General features: G+C 41.8%; 1 protein-coding gene across 2 annotated transcripts in view; it reads right to left on the bottom strand.

The window, feature by feature from the left end:
* Nucleotides 1–22,914, bottom strand: part of LOC126985477 (nascent polypeptide-associated complex subunit alpha, muscle-specific form-like) — a 188,104-nt gene that overhangs the window by 33,150 nt on the left and 132,040 nt on the right. Inside the window, exon 4 of one of the 2 annotated variants that reach the window (XM_050840434.1) lies at nt 17,978–18,097. The exons of the other annotated variant lie outside the window; for it this stretch is intronic. Within the exon in view, the coding sequence (XP_050696391.1) occupies nt 17,978–18,097 (120 nt within the window). The remainder of the gene's footprint in view (nt 1–17,977; nt 18,098–22,914) is intronic. 2 annotated transcript variants of the gene reach the window in all.

Here is a 22,914-nt window from a genome sequence, read left to right as displayed (position 1 = left end):
CGCGCGAGATATTTTTGAGTTGCAATGTCGTTTTATTTTTCTTATTTCCAGCTCGTCTGTTATAATTTAGTGGACAGGAACGATCAGTAACACTTCCGAGGTTAATCCACGCTCACACACACACACACACGCGCGCTCCAGGCAGTATAATGAAGACCAAACACAACAGCTACAGCGGTGAACAGTGAGTGATACAGTTTACACTCCACACAGTCATACAGTTCGTCTAGTCGCATACACTCAAAACAAACAATGATAAGCAGCCAACTTCACCCTTTCATACTTCTTCGTAACACTTTTAATTCTCTGTGTTACATTTTCACTACACTATTTATACAACTTTTTATACACCACAATATACTCCTAGCGGTTTTTTATTTTATTTTTAAGGATGTTTTTACTTGAGGTTCACTACACGTTCAGTACACGTTCGCCTTCCCTTTCAGTGCAACACAACAGACAACACACAGCAACCAGTTAGTTCTCTGGTCTCTCGCCTCAACACTCGGGGCAGATTACTGGAACTCCTGACAAACACACACACACACACACACACACACACACACACACACACACACACACACACACACACACGCACACGTTCACTTAACACACCAGCATAACAAGGGACTATCCTCCTCTCCTCCTCCTCCTCCTCCTCCTCCTCCTCCTCCACTTCCTCCTCCTCCTCTTCCTGTTTCTCCTTGGAATTCTCGTCTAATTCCTGCCCTTTCATTCCTCCCCGCATCTCCCTTCCTCTTACTCATTCCTCTTGCCAGTCCAGTCCTCCTCCTCTTGGCTTCAGTTTCTATTACATCTTCTCCTCTTCTGTCTCGTCCTCCTCTCACATCCTTGTCTTCCTCCCCTTCCTCTACCTTGCCCTCTTTCCTTATCTCATTTTCTTCAATATGTTCTTTCTCCTTTCTTTTTTTTCCCTTCTTCTCTTTCTCCTCCTTCCTCATTCTTTACCCCCTTTTCTTCCTTTTCTTTTCATCCTTTCTTATTTATTTCTTCTCTTCCTCCTCCTCCCTCATTCTTTATCCCCTTTTCTTCAATTTCTTCTTCATTCTTGTTCCCTTCATTGCTTTCATAGCCCTACCTCCTCCTCCTCCTCCTCCTCCTACTGCTGCCCCCTCGCTCTCTCGCCGTGAAGGATAGTTAGTGGAAGTAATTGATGCTGCGTCCTCTCCCTCCCTCTCGTCTTGGTTGGAGATTGCAAACATCAGGAGACACGCGGTGGAGATTGCTTTGTAATAGAGATGCTGAGCGTGTTCCGTGTAGGGCGCCGGGTGGGTGAGTGAGTGGAAGATGTCTCTGTCTATATTGGTGATGTTTGATTAAATAAGGAGAAAGAAGGAGAGAGACAGCTAAAGAGAGAGAGAGAAGGAACAGGAACAGGTGACAGCTGAAAGGGTGTGAGAGAGAGATGCGTTGTTAGAACTAGATAGACAAACGAGAGTGTGGTTGGCATAGCGTAAAAGAGTAATTGTTGCGGTAGGGGAAGTTAGAGGGGAAAAGGAAAGTGAGAAAGAGGAATAATAAGAGAGGGGGAGAGAGTAAGTGAGAGGGTGTAGGGTTGGACTAGGATTGAGAGAAAGAGAGAATGAGAATAAGTGAGTGATAAAATTATAGGATGAAACAATAGCTGAGAGGAGGAAGAGGAGAGAAAATGAGTGAGAGAAAATGAGAAAGAGGTGGAGACGCGTGAATGAGAAAGAAAGAAGGGAGGAAATCGAGAGGAAGAAAATAATGGCCTAAAACAATAGTACAGAAAGAGAAGGAGGAGGAGAAGGAGGAGACGAGGGAGAGAACGAGAAAGGAAATTAACGTTGGGAAGTGGACAGAACCTTTGTTTGTATCTGTTTGTACAAAGGCGGCGCGGTTGTGCTTGTTAAAGTTTATGTGTTTGTATGTTTGTGTGTGCGAGGGTGGAGGTGTTGGTAAGCCGTATTTCCAGCTAACAGGAGAGAAGAGGTGGGAAGAGGCAGAGAGAGAGAGAGAGAGAGAAAGGAGGAGGAGAGAGAGAGAGGGAGTGATAGAAAGCTGTCAGAGAGGGACCTAACGTTTAAGTGAATATGTGAGTGAGCGGGAGTGAGTGAGTGAGTAAGAGAATGACTGAATGAGTGCCTGAGTGGGTAGGTGAATGGGTTTGCCACTGAGGAAGGGAGTAAGATGGTGGGTGAGAGTCTGTTAGTGAGTGAGTGAATCTGTGTGTGTTGGGGGTAATGAGTGAGCGAGTGAGTAAGAGAATGACTTGAGTGTCTGAATGAGTGTGTGAGTTGGTAGGTGAATGAGTTAGCGAGGGAAGTAGCGAGTATGTTAGTGAGTGAGTGTGAGAGAAAGTGAGTAAGAATGTGAGTGAGTGACTGACATACACGGGAAAAAGTAACGTAAAGACAGAAAGAAAGAAAGGAAAAGAATGTAATCAAAGAAGAATGAAAGAAGAATGAACTGAAGAAAAAAATAACATAAAAATAAATGGGCGATGTAAGAGGAAATGAGAAAAATAAAAGATGAAGGAATTGGAGAAAACTGAATGTAAACAAAAATAGGCGATGAAAGGAGAATGAATGAAAGGAATAAAAAAAAATAATATATGACGAAAGAAGAGAAACGTAATTAAAGAAGAATGAAAGAAAATTGAACTTTAAAAAATAGGAGATGAAAAAGGAAATGAGGGGAATGAAAGAAGAATGGAATGAAGAAAACTGAATGAAAGAAGAATGAATGAAAGGAATAAAAAAATAACGTAGAAAAATAATACATCATGACAGAAGAGAAATGGGTGCGTTAGAATAATACGAGTGACTGAGTGCGTGAGAGTCTGGATGCGGGAGTGGGTGACATCCGTGAGAGAGAGAGAAAAAAAAAAAGAGAGATGGAGAGATAGGGAATCTAGACTGCTGAATAAAGATTAACTTGCCCCATCAACAAAACAAACTGGTGGACCATCTATTTGGTTTGGAAAAAAGAAATGTGTGTGTGTGTGTATTTTTTCCGGCACAGCACTCAGATATACATACATACCCCCCCCCCTTCCCCCCCCCGTACCCACTCCCATACTTCCTCCTATTCCACTCTCCAGCTACACTCCTATCCACTTCACACTCCATATATCCTGCACTTCAATTTGTACCCCACACTTATCCACTTTCGCCATTCTTTTTTTTTTTCTTTTTTTTTTTTACTTTTTCGCTCATTCACTTCTCACTCAAAATCTCCAACTTTTTCATCCCATACCTATCCACTTTTGCATTTCTGTCCACCATTTCACTCTCCCATCCACTCCTCACTTCATATCTCCAATTCTTCAATCCATATCCACACTTATCCATTTGCCACCTTTCCACCTTTCCATCAGTCCCTTACTCCATATATCCAACTTTTTTATCCGTGTCCACACCAATCCACCTTCATCAGTCTTTCTTCCACTTTCCATCCAGGCTCTCAAGGCCCCGTTTCATCCACTTTTGATTCTAGAACTTAAACTCTTCCACCTTTAGTCTCTCCCATCCACCTTCCCCATCCATCCTCAACCCATTTCACTCATCCATCTCAATACGTCATCCTCCGCTCTCCACCCTTTCTCTCCACCCACCGCCTCCACCCACCCACCCACCCACTTCTCCCTCTTCCATCTCTACTCCATCCTCGAACAATAACGAATGAAGGTAAACAAACGCACAGATGCACAAACATTCTCTCTCTCTCTCTCTCTCTCTCTCTCTCTCTCTCTCTCTCTCTCAGATAATTCATTGAACCCGAGAGAGAGAGAGAGAGAGAGAGAGAGAGAGAGAGAGAGAGAGAGAGAGAGAGAGAGAGAGAGAGAGAGAGAGAGAGAGAGAGAGAGAGAGAGAGAGAGAGAGAGAGAACTATAATGGGGAAAGGGTCATCTCTGGGTCATCTGTAGGTCATTTACCCTTCCTGATAACCTATTCAACTTCTCCTATTTCCTCCTCCTCCCCCTCTCCCCCCTCTCCCCTCCTCCAATGGCTAAACGATCCCAAAGAGCAGAGATCATTAGAGGCGAGAATGACAGGCTCTCAAAGGGGGAAATGAGCCTTAAAAGAGGAGTGTGGGAGTGTGGGATAGCTCTTTCTGACCCTCCGGAATATTCGTAGTGATTTTCAAAGCTTTACAGAAAGGAATTTTGCATTTTAGGTGAATTATTTGTATTCTCGTGTGCTTGTGTGTGTGTGTGTGTGTGTGTGTGTGTGTGTGTGTGTGTGTGTGTGTATGTTGGCAAGAAATATTGCATTCGCTAGAATAGTAATATATTTGAGAGAGAGAGAGAGAGAGAGAGAGAGAGAGAGAGAGAGAGAGAGAGAGAGAGAGAGAGAGAGAGAGAGAGAGAGAGAGAGAAAATGGAAGATATTAAAGCCAACTCTACTCTCGCTCCCCTTCCCTATCCATTTCCCATTCTTCTTCCTCTCCCATATCTCTTCTCCCCTCAGTCTTCCCTTTTTTTATTTATCTACTTTTCTCTTTTTACTTTTCTTTCCTCTCTTTTATCTTTCATATTCCCTCTCCTTTTCCCTACTCCCTCCCACTCCTGTGTTCTCTCTCCTTTCCTTCTTTTCCTCCTCCTCATATATATCACCTTCCTCTTTCTTATTTTTCCTCCTTTCCTTCTTTTTTCCTCTTTCCTAATTTCCCTTCCTCGATTTCCCTTTCTTTTTATTTCTTCTTTCTCTTTCTCTCTCTCTCTCTCTCTCTCTCTCTCTCTCTCTCTCTCTCTCTCTCTCTCTCTCTCATCCCCTCTCTCTCAACGGATGGCGGCAGGAATACCATTGTGACAGCCACGCCGCAGATAAAACGCCAACGATAAATGTTTTTTCCCCGAGATCGAAGTGAAGGTTCCTGAGGCCGCCGAGGACCCGCGATCTCTTCCTTGGAGTTACAGCGTAGGATTTGTTACGACTCTCTAGGGATGGCCACAGCGTCCCCCTCCTCCTGTCTTTACTTTCCTCATTCTTTCTTCCTACTGTCTGCCTACTTTCCTCTTGCTCACCTTCCTATTCCTATACCTTCCCAAACCTACATTTCTCCTACTTTCCCCTTGTCTATGTTGTATCTCCTGCCTACCTTCCTCCCCATGCCCACCTTTCTCTCCTCCTGCCTCCCCTCCTCCTGCTTCCTTCACCAACCCCGTCCCCCCCCACATTCCTCTATCCTCCGCCGCCGCTTCTTCCCCCTTGCCTCCCTGCTGGGCCAATTTGCAGTGTTCTGGAGGCTTATGTTTGCATCCCCACCGAGAAGGGAGGAATGGGGTGGAGGGGGAGAAGAGGAGTTAGGATTGGAGAGGAGAGAGGCGGTAGCTTTTGTAGGCTGGATAAGGTTATTCCTATATGTTTTAGTTGTGGTACCCTGACTTAAGACCCCTATCAGTCAATCAATCAATCAATCAATCAATTAATCAATCCATCAATCCTACCTCTTCTTTCGTTTTGGGTAGGTAGTAGATAGATATAGGTGTGTGTGTGTGTGTGTGTGTGTGTGTGTGTGTGTGTGTGTGTGTGTGTGTGTGTGTGTGTGTGTGTTAATGGGAGTTTCCTGGCACCTTTCTGCACCTCACAAACGCGGAGGGACAATTAACGTGTTTTCGCCAGGTGTGTGTTTACCTGTAGCGCCCACCTGCAGTACGCCGTGGATGGCTCGCCGCCCGCCTCGCTCCCAAGCCAAAAGCCGTGAAAGTGGGGCGGTAAAGCGAGGACGGCCGAGGACACGCCACGCAATTCCTACTCCCACGCTTCCTCGTCCTCGTTTTCCTACTCTTTTTCTTACTTGGTCGTCGTTTTACTTCTCCTTCTCCTCTTGTTTCGCTTTCATTCCCTTTTTTATTCTTTTCTTTCTCCTCCTTCTTTTCCTCTGGTTTTGTTTGGTATTCCTTCTTCCTTCTCTACATAAGAACATAAGAACGTAGGAGTCTGCAAGAGGCCGGTAGGTCTGTACAAGGCAGCTCCTGTGAACCTAAGATCCTGTGAATCTAACCCCACATGATATCACTGAATTTATCTAACCTATTTTTGAATGTGACTATTGTATTGGCACTCACCACATGACTGCTCAGCCTGTTCCTCTCATCTACCACTCTGTTAGTAAACCAATTATTGCCTATGTCCCTGTTGAATCTGAATTTATGCAGTTCTCTTCGTTCTCATCATCCTTTCCCTCTTTCAGCCCCTCATCGTTCTCCTTCTCCTCCTCTTCTTTCTCCTCTTCGTCCTTCTCCTCTCCTTCCCTCTCCTATTCTTTCTCTTGTTCGTCCTTCTCCTCTCCTTCCCTCTCCTCCTCTTCTTTCTCTTGTTTGTCCTTCTCTTCTCCTTCCCTCTCCTCCTCTCCTCCTTCTCCTCGTCCTTTTTCTTCTCGCCCTTCTCCTCCCCGTCCTATTTCTCCTCTTCCTATCTTCCTTGTCCTCCTCCTCCTCGCCTGAATATCGTGGAGGCTTAAGATCCTTCTGAAAGGTGGATTAGTACGGTAAATACGCTACTGCGCCGTCTTCACGCGGTCTGCGGATCCGATTCTAAGTAAAGGAAATTAAATCCCTCAGTACGACCATCCCGGGTGTGAGACTTAAGCGCCCGAGGATTAGCCATGTCGTGCGAGGCGTCGGGGTAGAATTACACCTCCAAGCAGATGTCCTTAACTTTTTATTTTTGCTTCTGGGGAAAATTGGTACGTTAATTACTAAGCGATGAAGTTTTAAATAAATAATGAACCGACAGATCTGTTGATGCCGGAATAATCTTAGAGCTGGTACGTCTCCCTTTTGTTAGAGTTGATGCTGCCTCCCTTTCCTCAGAGCTAGTGTTGCCTCTCTCCTCTTTGCCTCAAGGGACGATTGGGCGTTAGTTACAAAGCGATGAAACTTAAAGGATAAATGAACCAATAGATCAACAGACTAATTGATGCTTGAAGAACTTTAGAGGTGGTACTGCATTCCTTCTTTTCATTTGCCCCTTTTTTTCTATTCTCTCTCTCATTTTCCTACGGTAAGAGCTTGATGTCATCTTCTACAAGCTTTCCTTCTTTTACCGTGTTTCTTTTCTCCTCTCTTTCCTAGTAAAAGCTTTTGATGACTTACTTTGAATTTTAGAGGTGCCCCTTTTTCTATTCTTTCTCTCATTTTCCTACGGTGAGAGCTTGATGTCATCTTCTTCAAGCTTTCCTTCTTTTACTGTGCTTCTTTTCTCCTTCTTCTCTCTTTCCTAGTAAAAGCTTTTGATGACATACTTTAAATTTCAGAGGTACCCCTTTTTTCTATTCTCTCTCATTTTCCCACGGTAAGAGCTTGATGTCATCTTCTACAAGCTTTCCTTCTTTTACTGTGCTCCTTTTCCCCTTCTTCTCTCTTTCCTAGTATAAGCTCTTGATGACATACTTTGCGAACCCGTATGTCGTACACCAATACTTTCCCTTCCCTTGTCTACTCGTGTCTGGGTTGCTGGATTACACATGCACATTACTCTGCACTTGCCGAGGGTTCACGTATGCTGTGTCAGTTGTGTTTGCTTCGCGGGAATCGTGTACGTAATGAAATGCGTGTACACACCTCTTGAAATATGAACGAATGGAGCTGATTGCTACTCGTGTACTGAGGCGGCTGGAGGAGGAGGTGGAGGTGGAGGAGGAAATGGAGGATGGAGAGGAAGTGGAAGAAGAAAAAAATGAAAGAGGAGAAAAGAACAAAAACAACAAAGTAGAAGAAAAAAAAAGAGGAGGAGGAGGAGGAGGAGGAGGAGGAGGTTGTGTATTGAATAATCTCTTTCATGGCGGTGAGATGTCGGCTGCGTCTTGTGTGTTGGTGCGCCGGACAGGTGAATGGGGTGTCAGGACGCGTGTTTCGGGCTGGCTGGTTAAAGGATGAGGCAATAACACGAGATTTACTGCCTCCTGTGTGTGTGTGTGTGTGTGTGTGTGTGTGTGTGTGTGTGTGTGTGTGTGTGTGTTACTAAGCCCTCAGGATACGTTTGATGTCTTTTCGATGGAATGGATTTCTCTTTCCTTCCCTTCTTTCTTCCCTCCGGCATCCCCTTTCCTCAGAGTTCCATTTTTCTCTTCCTTCACCTTTCCTTTCTTCTGACACCTGTGCTTTCATCTTTACTCAATTTCCCCTTCACTTTCACCTCTCCGCGCTTCCCGTCACTCTCCTCTCCCACTTAATATTTCATCTCACACCTCTACATTTCCCTTCCCCCTTCACTTGATCTACCGTAAAGGGACTGGAAGGGACTTTTAACAGAGTGAGCAGGGACGGAATAGTCTATGCTGAATTAGTTAAGCAGGGGAGGAAAGAGGAAAGGTGAGAAGGGGATGTGAAGGAGGAAGAGAAGAATGTAGTGAGGAAAGGGTTAGGGGTGCTATATAAACAAAAGGAGGAGGGAGGGTGAGAAGGAGGTATGGAGGAGGATGAAAAGAATGACGAGAGGAAAAGACGAAAGATGATGCATAGTTAAACGGGAGAAGAAGGAGTGGAAGGGTAAGAAAGACTGATGAAGGAGGAAGAGCAGAATAAAGAGAGGAAAGAGTTAAGGAAGATAGTATATAGTTAAGCAGCAGGAGAATGAGAGAAGGCGAGAAGTGGGTATGAAGGAGAAGAGGAGAAGGAAAGAAAGAAGAGGAAAGGGTTGAGTGATAAATGGATAAACAGGAGGAGGAGGAGGAGAGGGTGAGAAGAGTGAAGAGAGACAATAGTTTTGGGGATATATAAACAGATGGAGAAGAAGAGAGGGTGAGAAAAGGGGATGTAAAGGAAGAAGAGAAGAAAGAAAGAAGAGGAAAGGGTTAACAGTGATAAATGGATAAACAGGAGGAGGAGGAGGAGAGGGTGAGAAGAGTGAAGAGAGACAATAGTTTGGGGGATATATAAACAGAAGAAGAAGAGAGGGTGAGAAAAGGGGATGTAAAGGAAGAAGAGAAGAAAGAAAGAAGAGACAATAGTTTGGGGGATATATAAACAGAAGAAGAAGAGAGGGTGAGAAAAGGGGATGTAAAGGAAGAAGAGAAGAAAGAAAGAAGAGGAAAGGGTTAAGATGTGGATTTATGTGGGACAAAAGGAAGGGAAGTGTGTTGACTATGAGGGATATTACATTACCTTCCCTTCAAACGCTTCCTTGACCTCGCCTAGGCTCGACAGTAACATTTTCTTTCTTTTTAGGATTACGAGGAAAGTTAATCAGGCGGAACTGGGCGGCCTTGTTACTTGTTTTCCCCCGCGGCCGTAGGAAAAATATGTCTTAGTAATACCCCAGAAAAATAATAGGTATGGCAACCCCAGTTTTTGAAGGATATTGGGTCTTTGTTACTTCTCTTTTTTTTGTTTTCTCTTCTCATTGTTTACTTTTCTTCATTTATCTTTTCTTTTCAATCAATCTTTTTCTTTTCTCAAATCACACAAAATATCGTATGGTATGGCAACCCAGTTTTTGAAGCATATTGGGCTTTTTTATTTATCTTTTTTTTTCTGTTTCCTTCTTCCCTCTATTGTTTGCTTTTCTTCATTTATCCATATTGGCCATTGTTACCTCTTCTGTTGTTTCCTTTTCTAATTCCTTCTCTTCATTTATCCTTTCTTCTGCATCGATTTATTTTCCTCATTGCTTTCCTTCTTCCCTCTGTTGTTTGCTTTTCTTCATTTATCCTTTCTTCTCAAACGAATTATTTTCCTCTCCCAAAGCACAACTAATTTTCTCAACGCTTCCTCTCCCTCCTTTCCTATTATACTCGTCTTGGTTATAATTTTTCTCTGCATTAAATCTTTCCTTTCACTCTGTTTCTTTCCCTTCGTCTTCCAGCAAAGCGCAATTCAGTTTCTCTCATGTCTCGCCTCTCCTTTTCTATTGTTTCATGTTTCTTTTCGTACCTGTTGTTTTTCCTCTCGTTCCCCACTTGTCCTCCCCTCGCTTTCAATCTGTACTTTTCCTCCGCACACTCGGACTTCCTCCCTTCCTCCTCCTCGCTTCCCATTTATAACATTTTCCCTTCCTCATGACTGCCCTTGCAATAGCCTCGTTTTATATTCACACTTATTCGTCGTTTCTCTATTTATGCAAGTGGGAACTGAGGAATGGCTAAATGAGAGGGATCAGTAAACGAATAAACGGTGGTTGAATTAGCATATGACTTTACCTAATGAAAGAAAGCTAAAGGGAAACGAGAATACAGAAAAAACAAAAAACGAATGAACGATGAAATTTGTATGAGTAGTAAAAAATCAGACAATGAAATGAAGGAAAAACCTGACAATGTGCCATCAAAGAAGAATTTCGCTTCTTAAAAGAAAAACAAAGACAACAGACGAACACAAAACAAAGAGAACGAGACTCATTGAAAAGCAATAACATAAAGCTCTGAGGGCAAACAACGAAAGAACAATATACACAGAATCGGAGGAATGAAGCTCCCGAGGCAAATAAAGGGAGAGTGACGTGAAATTCAAAGAGAGGAGGACGCCACTTGTGAATAGTAAGTAAATTTTATAAGGGCAGTAAGCGAACAAAGATCAAGATAATAATTGCGATAAAAACCACCACGGAAAAGCGGAATAAGGAAAAACAAACCACTGAAGACCCCACATTAGAGAGAAAACACAACGTAAATTTGAAAAGAGAATCAGGTGGTTTAAAAAGGAAATGGTTTGACATGGAAAGATCATTAACCCAATATGCAAAGAAGCCCAAAACAACTAGAAACTGCATAAAAGGAAAAGGCTCGAAATTGAAAGATCATTAAACCAATACAAAAAGAAGCCCAAAACAACTAAAAACTACATAAAAGAGAACACAGCGTGAATTTAAAGGGATGTTATTTGAAATGAGGAGTTTTTATTAAAGTTTTTGAAGAAGGTAAATATTAAAACTTATATAAAGAAAACCTAAATGTCGAAGCAAACCACGTAAAACTTGCATAAGAGTGAGAATGACACGTCCTTAAAGAGAGAGAATAAAGTGGTTTAAAATAGAAAGGTTTTGGAAAATATAGAAGAAGATAAATGTTTAAAACTATAATCAAAAAAACTTAAAAGTCGAAACAAATCCACGGAAAACAAATAAAAGGTAGAATGTCATGAACTTTAAGGGAGCGAATGACGTCAGCAAGAAGTGAATTCAATATCAAAAAGTCAAAACAAACTATCGGAAAAACACACAGAGGGAGAATGATAAGAATTAAAAGGGACGGAATGAGATTAGTAAAAAGTGAAAAAGTCGACAGGTCAGTACAAGCCATCGAAAAAAAAAGAACACGAAGTTAAAAATGCCATGAAAAAACAAGGAAAAGTAAAAAATGCCATAAAAAAACACGGAAAAGTTAAAAATGCCATAAAAAAACACGGAAAAGTTAAAAATGCCATAAAAAAACACGGAAAAGTAAAAAATGCCATAAAAAAACAAGGAAAAGTTAAAAATGGCATGAAAAAACACGGAAAAGTAAAAAATGCCATGAAAAAACACGGAAAAGTAAAAAATGCCATAAAAAAACACGGAAAAGTAAAAAATGCCATAAAAAAACAAGGAAAAGTTAAAAATGGCATGAAAAAACACGGAAAAGTAAAAAATGCCATGAAAAAACACGGAAAAGTAAAAAATGCCATAAAAAAACACGGAAAAGTAAAAAATGCCATAAAAAAACACGGAAAAGTAAAAAATGCCATAAAAAACACGGAAAAGTTAAAAATGCCATGACAAAAAACACGGAAAAGTAAAAAATGCCATAAAAAAACACGGAAAAGTTAAAAATGCCATAAAAAAACACGGAAAAGTTAAAAATGACATGACATCAAAAGGAGAGAATGAAGTGAGTCAAAAATGTAAAGAGGTCGAAATTTTGAATCAACCCCCCCAAAAAAAAACCCCACAAACGGAGAATGAAGTGAGTTAAAGTGAAAAAGTCGAAAGGTCAAAATAAAACATCGAAAAACAAAGAACATGAAAGGAGGAATGACACAAATTTTAAAGGAGCAGAATGAAGAAAAATAAGAAAAATAAAAAAAAAATAAAAACAGACCAACTAAAAAAACGAACTAGAGGGAGAACTGACAAGAACTTAAAGAGAGAGAATGAAGTGCGTTGAAAGGGAGGAGAATGATTTTGAAAAGGTAGGTGCGGGCGGGGGCACAAAGAAGCCATTACGCTCTAAATGGTGATCTCGATGACTAATTAAGCTAAAATGGCTCATCAAGGTAATTCACCCGAATGAAGAGTAATTGGCAGCCATTAATGAAAAACGATGACAACAACACGACCCCCATCCCCCTCCATCTCCCTTCCTCCCTGTCCTTCCCCCATCACTCCCTCTCTCTCTCTCTCCTCTCCCAGCGTGCCTTCCCTTCTCTCCCGTTTCTCCTGACCCCCATATATTTTCTTTTCCTCACTCTCCTTCTCTCTTTCTCTCCCTCTCTCTTTGCTTCTTCCTCCCTCTTTAATCTTCCTTTCATGAGTCCTTCTATCTCTATGTCTCACTTTCCATCCATATAACTCACTTCCCTTTTCCCTTTTCCTCCTTGCCTCTGTCTTCCTCTTCTATCTTCCTCCCTCTCCCTTCCTCTCTTCTTTGCTTCTTCCTCCCTCTTCAATCTTCCGTTCCTGACCATATTTATCACTATCTATCTCTCTATCTGTGTAACTTCCTTTCCTTCTTATTTTTCCTCCCCTCTTCCCTTTCCATCTCTCTCTCTCTCTCTCTCTCTCTCTCTCTCTCTAACAAGAAATAATTAGGCCTATCAACGTGTTCTCTCCCCTCAGAGTCAAAAGATTAGCTCCTCTACTAGAAAATTAATCACTGCCTCTTCACCTTTCTCCTTCTTCCTTTCCTTTCCCTCCTTCCTTCACTTCTCCTCTCCATTTCTCCTCTTTACTCTCCCTTCTCCTCTCCTTTTCTCCTCTTTTCTCTCCCTTCGCTCCTTATTTCATTTATCTCCTTCCATCACTTCTCTTCTCCTTTCTCCTCTTTACTCCCCCTTCCCGCCTTCCATCACTTCTCTTCTCCTTTCTCCTCTTTACTCTCCCTTCCCGCCTTCCATCACTTCTCTTCTCCTTTCTCCTCTTGACTCTCCCTTCCCTCCTTCCTTCACTTCTCCTCTCCTTTTCTCCTCTTTACTCTCCCTTCGCTCCTTCCTTCATTTCTCCTCTTCTTTCTCCTCTTTTCTTTCCCTTCCCTCCTTCCTTCACTTCTCAACTTTCTCCTCGCTTCTCTCCCTTCGCTACTTCCTTCACTTCTCCTCTTCTATCTCCTCTTTTCTCTCCCTTCGCTCCTTCATTTATTTCTCCTCTCCTTCACTTCTCTTTTCTAATGCTTTCTCTCCCTTCACTTCTTCCTTCACTTTTTTTCCTTTCTCCTCTCTTCTCTCCCTTCTCTCCTTCCTTCACTTCTCTTCTCCTTTTCCTCTTGCCTTGCCTAACATCCTCTTTTCTAAAGCTTAAATACAGACATACACGCAAACACATACTCAACACATTCTCTCTCTCTCTCTCTCTCTCTCTCTCTCTTCTCTTCGGGGAATGGTCGATGACGGGAACCAATTCCAGTAAATTCTAAAAATGGACATGTTATTTTTTTTTTTTATGTTCTGATGTTCAAGTCTTGCGTCTTGAATTTGTGTGTGTGTGTGTGTGTGTGTGTGTGTGTGTGAGAGAGAGAGAGAGAGAGAGAGAGAGAATGTGTATCGCTTTAGTATGTGCAGTCAAAATTTATTCTCGCCGTAAATTCGTTTATTGACTCTCTCTCTCTCTCTCTCTCTCTCTCTCTCTCTCTCTCTCTCTCTCTCTCTCTCTCTCTCTCTCTCTCTCTCTCTCCTTTCTCCACCTCTCTTCATTTCCTCCCCACTTTCACCAAGTCCGTAATTTCGTATAATCCTTCCAGTCTATTTCCAGCGCCAATTTCTGCAATTTCTTAAACTCCTCTGACAATTACTCTTCGTCCGCCTATTACTCACGTTCTTGCTCTTATTAATACTTTTTCTTGCGCTCCTTACCCTCCACCTCCACCCCCCCTCCACTCCTGACACACAGAGTCACACGCTGTCTCGTCAATCATCTCACAATTACCCTTTGTCCGTGTATTACTCCTGTACGTTCTCTTATTAATATTCTTTCTGACGCCCTTTACCCCCATCCTCTTCACCCCTTACGCTCACACACACACATACACACACACACACACGCACAGGCACACGCACACAAACACACACTTTCATCTTGCTGATACTCTTTTTAGCACTATTTACCCCCACCCTTCAACCCTCACACACATACACTCACAATTTTTATTTTTACTAATACTCTGTTTTGCGGCACTTACCCCTCACCCCCTTTCTCGGTCCCCACACTCACACACACACTCGCACACTCTTTCTCCTCAACCATCTCATTTCCGCCTTTGTCGCGTATCACTCACAGCGAGCGGCAAGAAAATATAAAGTGTTGGGTCTCGCTCCAGGTGTGTTGGCGAAGCAGGTAACGTGTCGCAAAGTGGTCCGGGTAATGAGGATGGAGAGTCACCTGAGATTCTTTGTGCACCTGGTCTGGTCAGCCGTCGAGAGCCGAAACCAAAGTCGAGGTGAAACAGTTTTTAAAGTCCCCAGTAATTGAAGTTTAAGAGCAGCGTTTATGAAATGTGTTGGGTGAATTTTGTTTTTTTCAGGTTATGATCTTGATTAATTTTCCTGGTAATGTAGGAGTGATGATTTCTGGGTGTTATTTAGGGTCTTTTGAGCACGAATTCTAGGGAGTGATATTCAGGTTAGGATTAGAATTGAAGCTTAAGAGCAGCGTTCGTGAAATGAGTGTTGGGTGAATCTTGATTAATTTTCCTTGTAATGTAGGAGTGATGATTTCTGGGTGTTATTTAGGGTCTTTTGAGCACGAATTCTAGGGGGTGATATTCAGGTTAGGATTAGAATTGAAGCTTAAGAGCAGCGTTCGTGAAATGAGTGTTGAACGAATGAAGGATTTATGTGGTTATGTTCTTGCTTAATTTTGCTGTTGATGTAGGACCGATAATTTCTCGGTATTTATTGCTTCATCCTTTAACCAGCCAGCCCGAAACACGCGTCCTGACACCCCATTCACCTGTCAGGCGCACCAACACACAAGACGCAGCCGACATCTCACCGCCATGAAAGAGAATGATTAATATAGATTTTAGTTGATACGAATTTAAGTGTGGGCAGCGTTCGTGAAATGAGTGCTGGGAGACTTTGGGTTTTTCAGGTTATGTTCTTGATTAATTTTGCTGGTAGTGTTGTATTGATGCTCTCTGAATATTGTAATTTTTAAGGTGTTTTGAACTCGAAATCAAGACAGTGATATGTATTTAGGATTATACGAATTGAAGTCTAAAAGAAGCTTTGGTGAAATGAATATGAATGTTTGTCTAATTTGGTTTCGCTTTTTACAAGATGAAATTATGGTTTGATTTAGAAGTAACACGCGATCGATGGTGTGTTGACATTATTAAAAGTCCTTTGAATATTAGAACAAGAGAATGATGGACTGTTAAGATTTATGCGAATTTCTGTTTGCCAAGGTATTACGCAAGGAGGCCACCATAACAAAAGTCAGCCTACAAAAAAATAGCGGAGGAAAGAAAGATAATAAAAAGGAAAAGATAAGAGAGGGAGTATATTAAGAGGCGGAATAAAGATTTATGAAGAGGAGAAGAGATAAGAAAAAGGAAGAAAAGGAAGGGGAGAAGACATTTACTCGTCAGTCTGTGAAAAGGATGACGGGGACAAGAAAGGTCTTAAAGAAAACAATCGAGAAAAAGGGGTGAGATAGGACTTAGGAAAGGACAAAGTACAACAGGAAAGAGGTGAATATGTGTTGACCTGTAAATAAAAAAAGGATCAGTATATACAGTTTATGATGTTGACCTAACGTTGTTCAACACAGTGTTTAATTAATAGGACATAAGCAAGCGTGATAAAGGAGGAGACAAATGACAGCAAGAGAGAAGCAAATATTTGTTGATCTGTTAGTAGAAAAGATCAACACAAACCCTTTATGATGTTGACCTAACTTTGTATATTATTGCGTTTAATAGGACATAAGCATGATGATGGAAAAGAAAAACAACAACAACAGGAAAGAAGCGAGCATTTGTTGACCTCAAAGTAGAAAAGATCAACACCTGCCTTTTATAATGCAGACCTAGCGTTGTTTAATATAGCGTTCAACAGGACAGAAGCAAGTGCAGTGAAGAAAAAGACTAAAAACAACAAAAGACATGTAAATATTTGTTGACCTCAAAATATAAAGGATCAACATGTACCCTTTATGATGTGGACCTAGCGTTGTTTAATATGGAATGTCGGCGCTGTCATGCGTCGTGAATATATCAAGCCCCGCGTAGCATCCATACAGACTTATTCAGCACGCTCACAGCACGATGCATTATGCCACACCGGGCGAGGCTTTCTGAACGACCTCCCGAGTCACGGTGTCTGGCCCTGTGCTGTTACTGTTTGATGTGAATTTGTTTATCTATGGTGAAAGTTAATAAAGGGAAATACAGTTGAAGAGGCGTCAACTATATGCTAGGTGTCAAGGGGATCAGATCAAGGGGTGCTGACTATTTTGCAGCATTTACGATTATCTGTTTGTTGCTGTTTGACTTGGATTCGTTTACTCATGATGAAGTGTAGGAGAGGGAAAGATAAGTGAAAAGGTACCAATTTTAAGTCTGTACGGCGTCTTTGAGGGTGATCGGGGAATCATATCAAGGGGGCTGAGTGAGTTTTTATAGCATGTAAGATTTAAAAAGACCTGCGTTGTTACTGTTTGCTTTGGATTCGTTTACTTATGATGAGATTTAATTATGGGAGGGAATATACATGAAGAGGTACCAGTTATAGTCCGTACGGCGTTTATAGAAGTGATAAGTGTTCAGGGGATCATATAAAGGGCGATGAATGATGTTTTATAGCATGTAGGATTAAAAAGACTTGTTAAATAGATCTTGAGGCTTGTCCATAGCAGAATCAGCGTCTGTATGAGTGATTGGTGTCAAGGGTATCAGAAGAAGGGCTGTTGAATGATGTTTTATGACTTGTACGATTAAAAATACCTGCTTGTGCTTAATTTACAGTGTGTGCATAAATGTAGAGGTGTGTCAACATGGTAATTTGTGTCTGTTAGAGTGATGGGTTTTAAGGAGATGAGATAAAGGTGTACTGAGTAATTTTTTATAGCATGTAGGATTAAAAATACCTGTTGGAGCTTAATGAATGGCCTCCTTGCATAGCTCTAGAGGCGTGTTCACATGAGAATCTTTGTGTGTGTGGTCGTTGTTAAGGGAATTAGGTAAGGCGTGCTGAGTAATTTCCTATAGCCTGTGGGAATAAAAAAGACCTGTTGGTGAATTATTAAGTCTGTGCAGAGATCTCGAAGTGTGTCCAAAAGAGAATCCATGTCCATCAGAGTGATCGTTGTTAAGGGAATTAGATAAGGCGTGCAGAGTATTTTCCTATCGCCTGTAGGAAGAAAAAGACCTGTTGGTGAATTATTAAGTCTGTGCATAGATCTCTTGGTGTGTCCACAATAGAATCCGTGTCATAGAAGAGATGTTTACTGTTTACACCTGTGCGTAAAATTAGACTACACAACACTACACAATTTCTACGTAACATTTTCACTACTCTGTTTAAGGAAGATTAGAATTAGAGCAACATAGTAATTACCCACGACAAAGAAGTGCTTTAGAAATAAAAAGCGTTGTGGATTTATTCATTTCAAGCTTGTGTGAATGTATGCATGTGTTTGCGGTGCTTGACGTGTGTGTGTGTGTGTGTGTGTGTGTGTGTGTGTGTGTGTGAGTGTGATTGAGTGGTGGGGGGAACGTGGGTACGTTTTGTATGTATGTATGTATGTATGTATGTATGTATGTATGTATGTATGTATGTATGTATGTATGTATTGATGATCGTGTCCGTGTCCTTGTGCGTATGTGTGGTGAAGCACGTGGGCACTGTAGAGGTACGTACAAGCAGGACACGTCGTCACAGGAGAGCGTGATGGCGGGGGGCAGGCCAGGTGCGAGGGAGCGGCACGCCCCCTCCAGTGACGCAATGAGGGTCGCCCCGCCCTCTAGTGACGTCAGCGGCCTAGCTCCGCCCACCAAGGGAACACAACAAGAAGGTTATGGCAGGTGGTCACCCCTCGCCCGGGCACTGCTCCGACGGGGATGGGCCTCTATGTGTGTGTGTGTGTGTGTGTGTGTGTGTGTGTGTGTGTGTGTGTGTGTGCTCCCTGCTCCTTGATTCCATTAGTTCATTAAGTTACATGTATTCTAATTGAATTTACTCTTTTTCATCCCTGTGGATTTTGGACCTCTCTGTTTTATAATTTTGGGTTCAATGTTATGAGTTTTACCTCTTTTTAATTACTGTCTGGTATTGCTGTTTTGAATTTACTTTTAGTCTAATCTTCTCTTTGTTTAACTGTCTTGGATTCACTGTAAGAAAATTGCTTTTATTTAATATATGCTCTTAAATTAACTTTTTTGTTTACTCTTTCTGATCTCAGTGGATTCTGGGCCTCTGTGGGGTGTCATCTTCTATCATCGTGGGTTTGCTGTAAATTCAACATTTCAGAAATGATTCAAATTTAAATTTTTTGATTTTAGCCTCAGCATCCAAATGGGTTTTGTTAAGATAATTTCCATGCCACCAGAGTCAGGATGATGCAAAGGTTTGGTTAGTTAGTTGTTTAATGTCATGTCAGAGAGAGTGAAGGGAGGGGGGAGGGGAGGGGAGGGCAAGCCAAGATTGTGACATTATAAAACACGGACAACAGCCAGACAGTCGCCGGACTCCTGACACACGCAAATGAAGTGGCTGCATTTTTATCACTTCGGGCCTTGCAGCGAGGATATTACTTTCATGTCTCATTAGGAAAATCACATTTGCTAAAACTCGTCGCGGGGGACCATGGTGAGAGGAGGGCACAGTGGGGGAGTCAGGGTCCCACACACCAGTTAAAAGAGAACGTCATGGCCTCTAACGTCCCGGCGAGGTCTGTCTGGTATGGGAGCAAAGTCTGGGGGAGGGGGAGGGAGGGTCAGAGAGGGGGCTGAGGGGCTTATCAGATCACCGTGTTCCAATAAGAGAATGCAATGCTCCCCTTTAATGGTCTGTCTGGGGGAAGGGCTTTAGACACGGGGCTGTGCGGGGGTACCTGTTAAGGGGATGCGTTTGGGGCATGGGGTTTTCACACAGGGGGACAATTAAACAGAGATGGAGCAGGGAACAGAGCGCCCAGCCGTCTGGAGAGCGTCGGGGCGGGTTTGGGCGGGGCGGGGCGGGGCTTGGACAACCACTGCCAGGGGACGGGGAGTTAGTGGACACTGGGTGGACACAACGGACAACACACCACACGCTTCTGCTCCACTCCAGCCGGGCATCCATTTGTAAGGCATTCGTGTCTGTATCCGTATCCTTGACGTGCGTTGAATATGATTTTAACTCAACATACTGAACTTTTGAGGCGGCGTGATATTGAAGGGAGAAAAAGTGTAACCAAAGTCGGGGCAGGGTGAGTTGGTGGTCCTGCCTTGTACCACTTGTTTGACCTATTACTGTCATGGATTCGGACACGGCTCGGACACGGACACAGATGCACGGACAACGGACAAATGGATGCTCGGCGTTTTATGTTTGCCAATCCGTACACACCATACCAATTAGTACGCACATCAGGAAAAAGTACCTTGGGAAACTGAGATGGGGTGTGATCATCCAATATTGCCAAAATGAAGTGTGATTGGTTTAATTTTGTACAATATTTGATGTGTATACATTGACTCAATTCTCCAGACACTCTCCTGGTGAAGAGTAAGTGAAATGGTCTGGACAAATTGGCGAACTTTACTTAGAGGGGGAAAAAAGGAAGAGTTGACGATTAGAGAGTTTAATGGAAGAAGGGGTGTGTGTGAAGTGGAGGGAGTGAAGTGGTCGCTGGTGGATCGTGTGACGCACCAGATGCGACACCCACCCACCCCTACACACACACACGCACACACGCTCACACACTCACTCACACAGACACTGAAACATGTAAATAATTATTGTAAGAATACAAAGCTTGTCCGCCTTCTCTGAGTTGAGTGCTTTCACCTTCAAAAACTCATTAAGGTGATCAAAAATACATGAAGGAAAAATATACTTAAAAACTGTTAAATTAGGAATAACCTTATCAAAATCCAGGGAGTTTTTAATGTACTGAAAATGTTGTTGTTATAAGTATCGAGAAAAGAAATAGAGTAGCGAAAATTTTTGCCCGACTCCGAAGAGGAAGAAAAGAGTTGTGGAGGCCCAGTGGTCACTTTCTTTCTCTCTTTGTCTCCAACTCACTGCAGAAAGTTTAGCGGCACGTGAAGAAGCGAGAGGCCGGAAACTTTTCTTTACAACGCGACTTTCAACTTGGGGGGAGAAAACGAAGGGGAAGTATTGCAGTTTTAACGTTATACACACAACCGTTTTTTAGGCCCACAATCCCTTTTTTTTCAAGTTTCATATCTTTTTTTTTTTCTTTCTGGTCTTTTTCAATATTTTAAGGTCGATAACGAAAACAGCCCTTCAAAGGCTAAAAATAAAACAATTCATCATTTTTCCTTTGATGGAGGACTCGGGGGGAAAAAAAAGGAAAACGACGCAAAAAAGATCGAGTTTGTCCGGCGCAGGAACACGCTTATCATTTTGTTTGATCTCTCAGTCCTCTTTTATTTTATGCTCGATCACAACAACGTTATAAATATTCCAGCTTTCGTCAACGGAGACCACAGGTTGTGAAATACTACAGGAAGTCGATTGGAATAAATAAAACTGATAGGAAAAAACTGAAAACTTCAATCATAAATACAGAAGGGCATGAAATACAAATGAAAAACTTCCTCACTGATCAACACAAAAATGTAACACGAAATATATAGAAACATATTGAGCTAATAGAAAAGAAGTATAAAACCTGTAACCTAAACTCAGAAATACCTCAAATACTAAAGAGAACTCCCACATTCTTAAGTGTACGAAATAGGTAAATCGGAAATATACAAAACAGGTGGGAGGAAATCAATAACGAATGAAAAACCCTGCTGGAAGTGTGTCAGCAGAGGATAATGGACGCGAATCAGTGATCCGGCGCCTCGCCGTGAGAGTCACTGGGAGCGGACACACCTGGCGCACACCTGGCTTTGTGCGATCAGCTTAAGACTCGCACCCGTTTTTATTTTTTTGTCTCGTTTTTATGTTTTTATCTCTCGCTTTTTTCTATACCTGCGTCCTCCATGAAAGGAAGGATGTTGGTGATACCTGAACCATTGAAAAAGGCTGTTGAAATGAAAGAAAAATGAAAATGATACAGAAAAGCTTTTTGTCTCTACCTGCGTCCTCCATGAAAAGAAGGATGTTGGTGATATCTGAACCATTGAGAAGGCTGTTGAAATGAAATGAAAATAAAAATGGTACAGAAAAGTATATGTGTAGGAAACTCTAAGGACAGACTGAATTGTTTATCATTTCGTTTCCATCATCGGTCGTCCGGGAAAAGAATTTTTTTCAAGTATTTCATAGGCCGTTTTTGCTGTTGTCATCTTCCTTGAAGTGAAATAAATGGGTATGGTAAGGAAATGAAAATGTAACTATCTTGAGAAACTATTTTTCTATTATTTTTTTACCTGATCCGCTAGAAGAAAGGGTTTTTAAGTTTCTGAAGCTTCTCGTGGTCACTCCTGATATATAAAAAACTATAAAACGAAAACAATAAAAAACAGAATCATTTATCTATCTAAAAAAAAATTAAGATAGTTGTGACTGACCAAAAAGATACGAGACAGCAAAGAAAAAAAAGAATGCAGGATTTACATATCTCAGAATCAGTAGTTGCAGAAACAACGTCGAGACTTCCTGGGCTGGGAAGAGAATTCTCCTGCAGCAAAACTACTTCCTCTTGTGGCCTTGAATAATTAAGTTGCATTTAGTATTGCGTCGGTGAGACTCCCAGAATGTAAAACAACAATAGGAACTTGTTTCTCATGAAGCTACGAGAGAATTGTTGTTTCAAGCTTGTATTCTCCTGCGGCCTCGAGGATGTTACATTGTATTTAACATTACGTTGGGGTGTTTCCAGGAAGAATGGAACGAAAATAAGACTGGATTCATTACATCAAACCTCTCCACAGTTACAATGTCCGGTGATCCTGGTGGCGGAGAGAAAAGAGTGGCGCGTCAAACCTGTAACCTTCTGTGACCTCGAGGATGTCTTTATTTGTTGTATCGTCACCGTGTTTACCGGGGAAAAAAACGGTAGAAACATTATACGAACTGAAATAACAAGGACGTGCTGCTGTTTTCCTACGTGTTTGTGAGAGAATTGGAGTGTTTCAAATTTATATTATCTTGGGCAGCTTTATTTTGTTTAATGTTTCTCCAAAAATATGAAAAGTACCATATTATTGTGTTAAATATGGTGCTTTTTACAGTAAAGTAGCCAGCTCAAGGGAGAAAATGTAAAGAGAAGTAATGTATATTGTTTTATGATGATGTTCGTGTTTCCCGGAAGAAAAAAATAATGTAGTTGACTCATTATTTATTCATCTCATATATTCATCTCAAAGGGCGGACAAGCTTTTGTTGGTGATATGATTTAATTTCATATATTTAATAACATAATCAAATTTCTCTAATCTTTGTTTTTGTAAAGTGTATTTTTTAAAGCGATTATATGCTGACTTTAGAGTTAAAATTAATGAACACATTAATTTTAGAGCAATTACTGTTAATCTGATTATATACAAATACACGGAGCTGTTACGATTATTACACACGGCAGGTGGGAGGGACAGGCTGGTGGATAGGTGTGCACACAAGGGCGGGACAGGTGCGGGGGAGAGGAGGAGGCAAACAGGCTTATTACGGCTCATGCT

Source organism: Eriocheir sinensis, chromosome 5, assembly GCF_024679095.1.
Source record: "Eriocheir sinensis breed Jianghai 21 chromosome 5, ASM2467909v1, whole genome shotgun sequence".
Lineage (NCBI taxonomy): Eukaryota > Metazoa > Arthropoda > Malacostraca > Decapoda > Varunidae > Eriocheir > Eriocheir sinensis.
The sequence above is the reverse complement of the archived record's forward strand: the minus strand, read 5'-3'. Positions and strand labels throughout refer to the sequence as shown.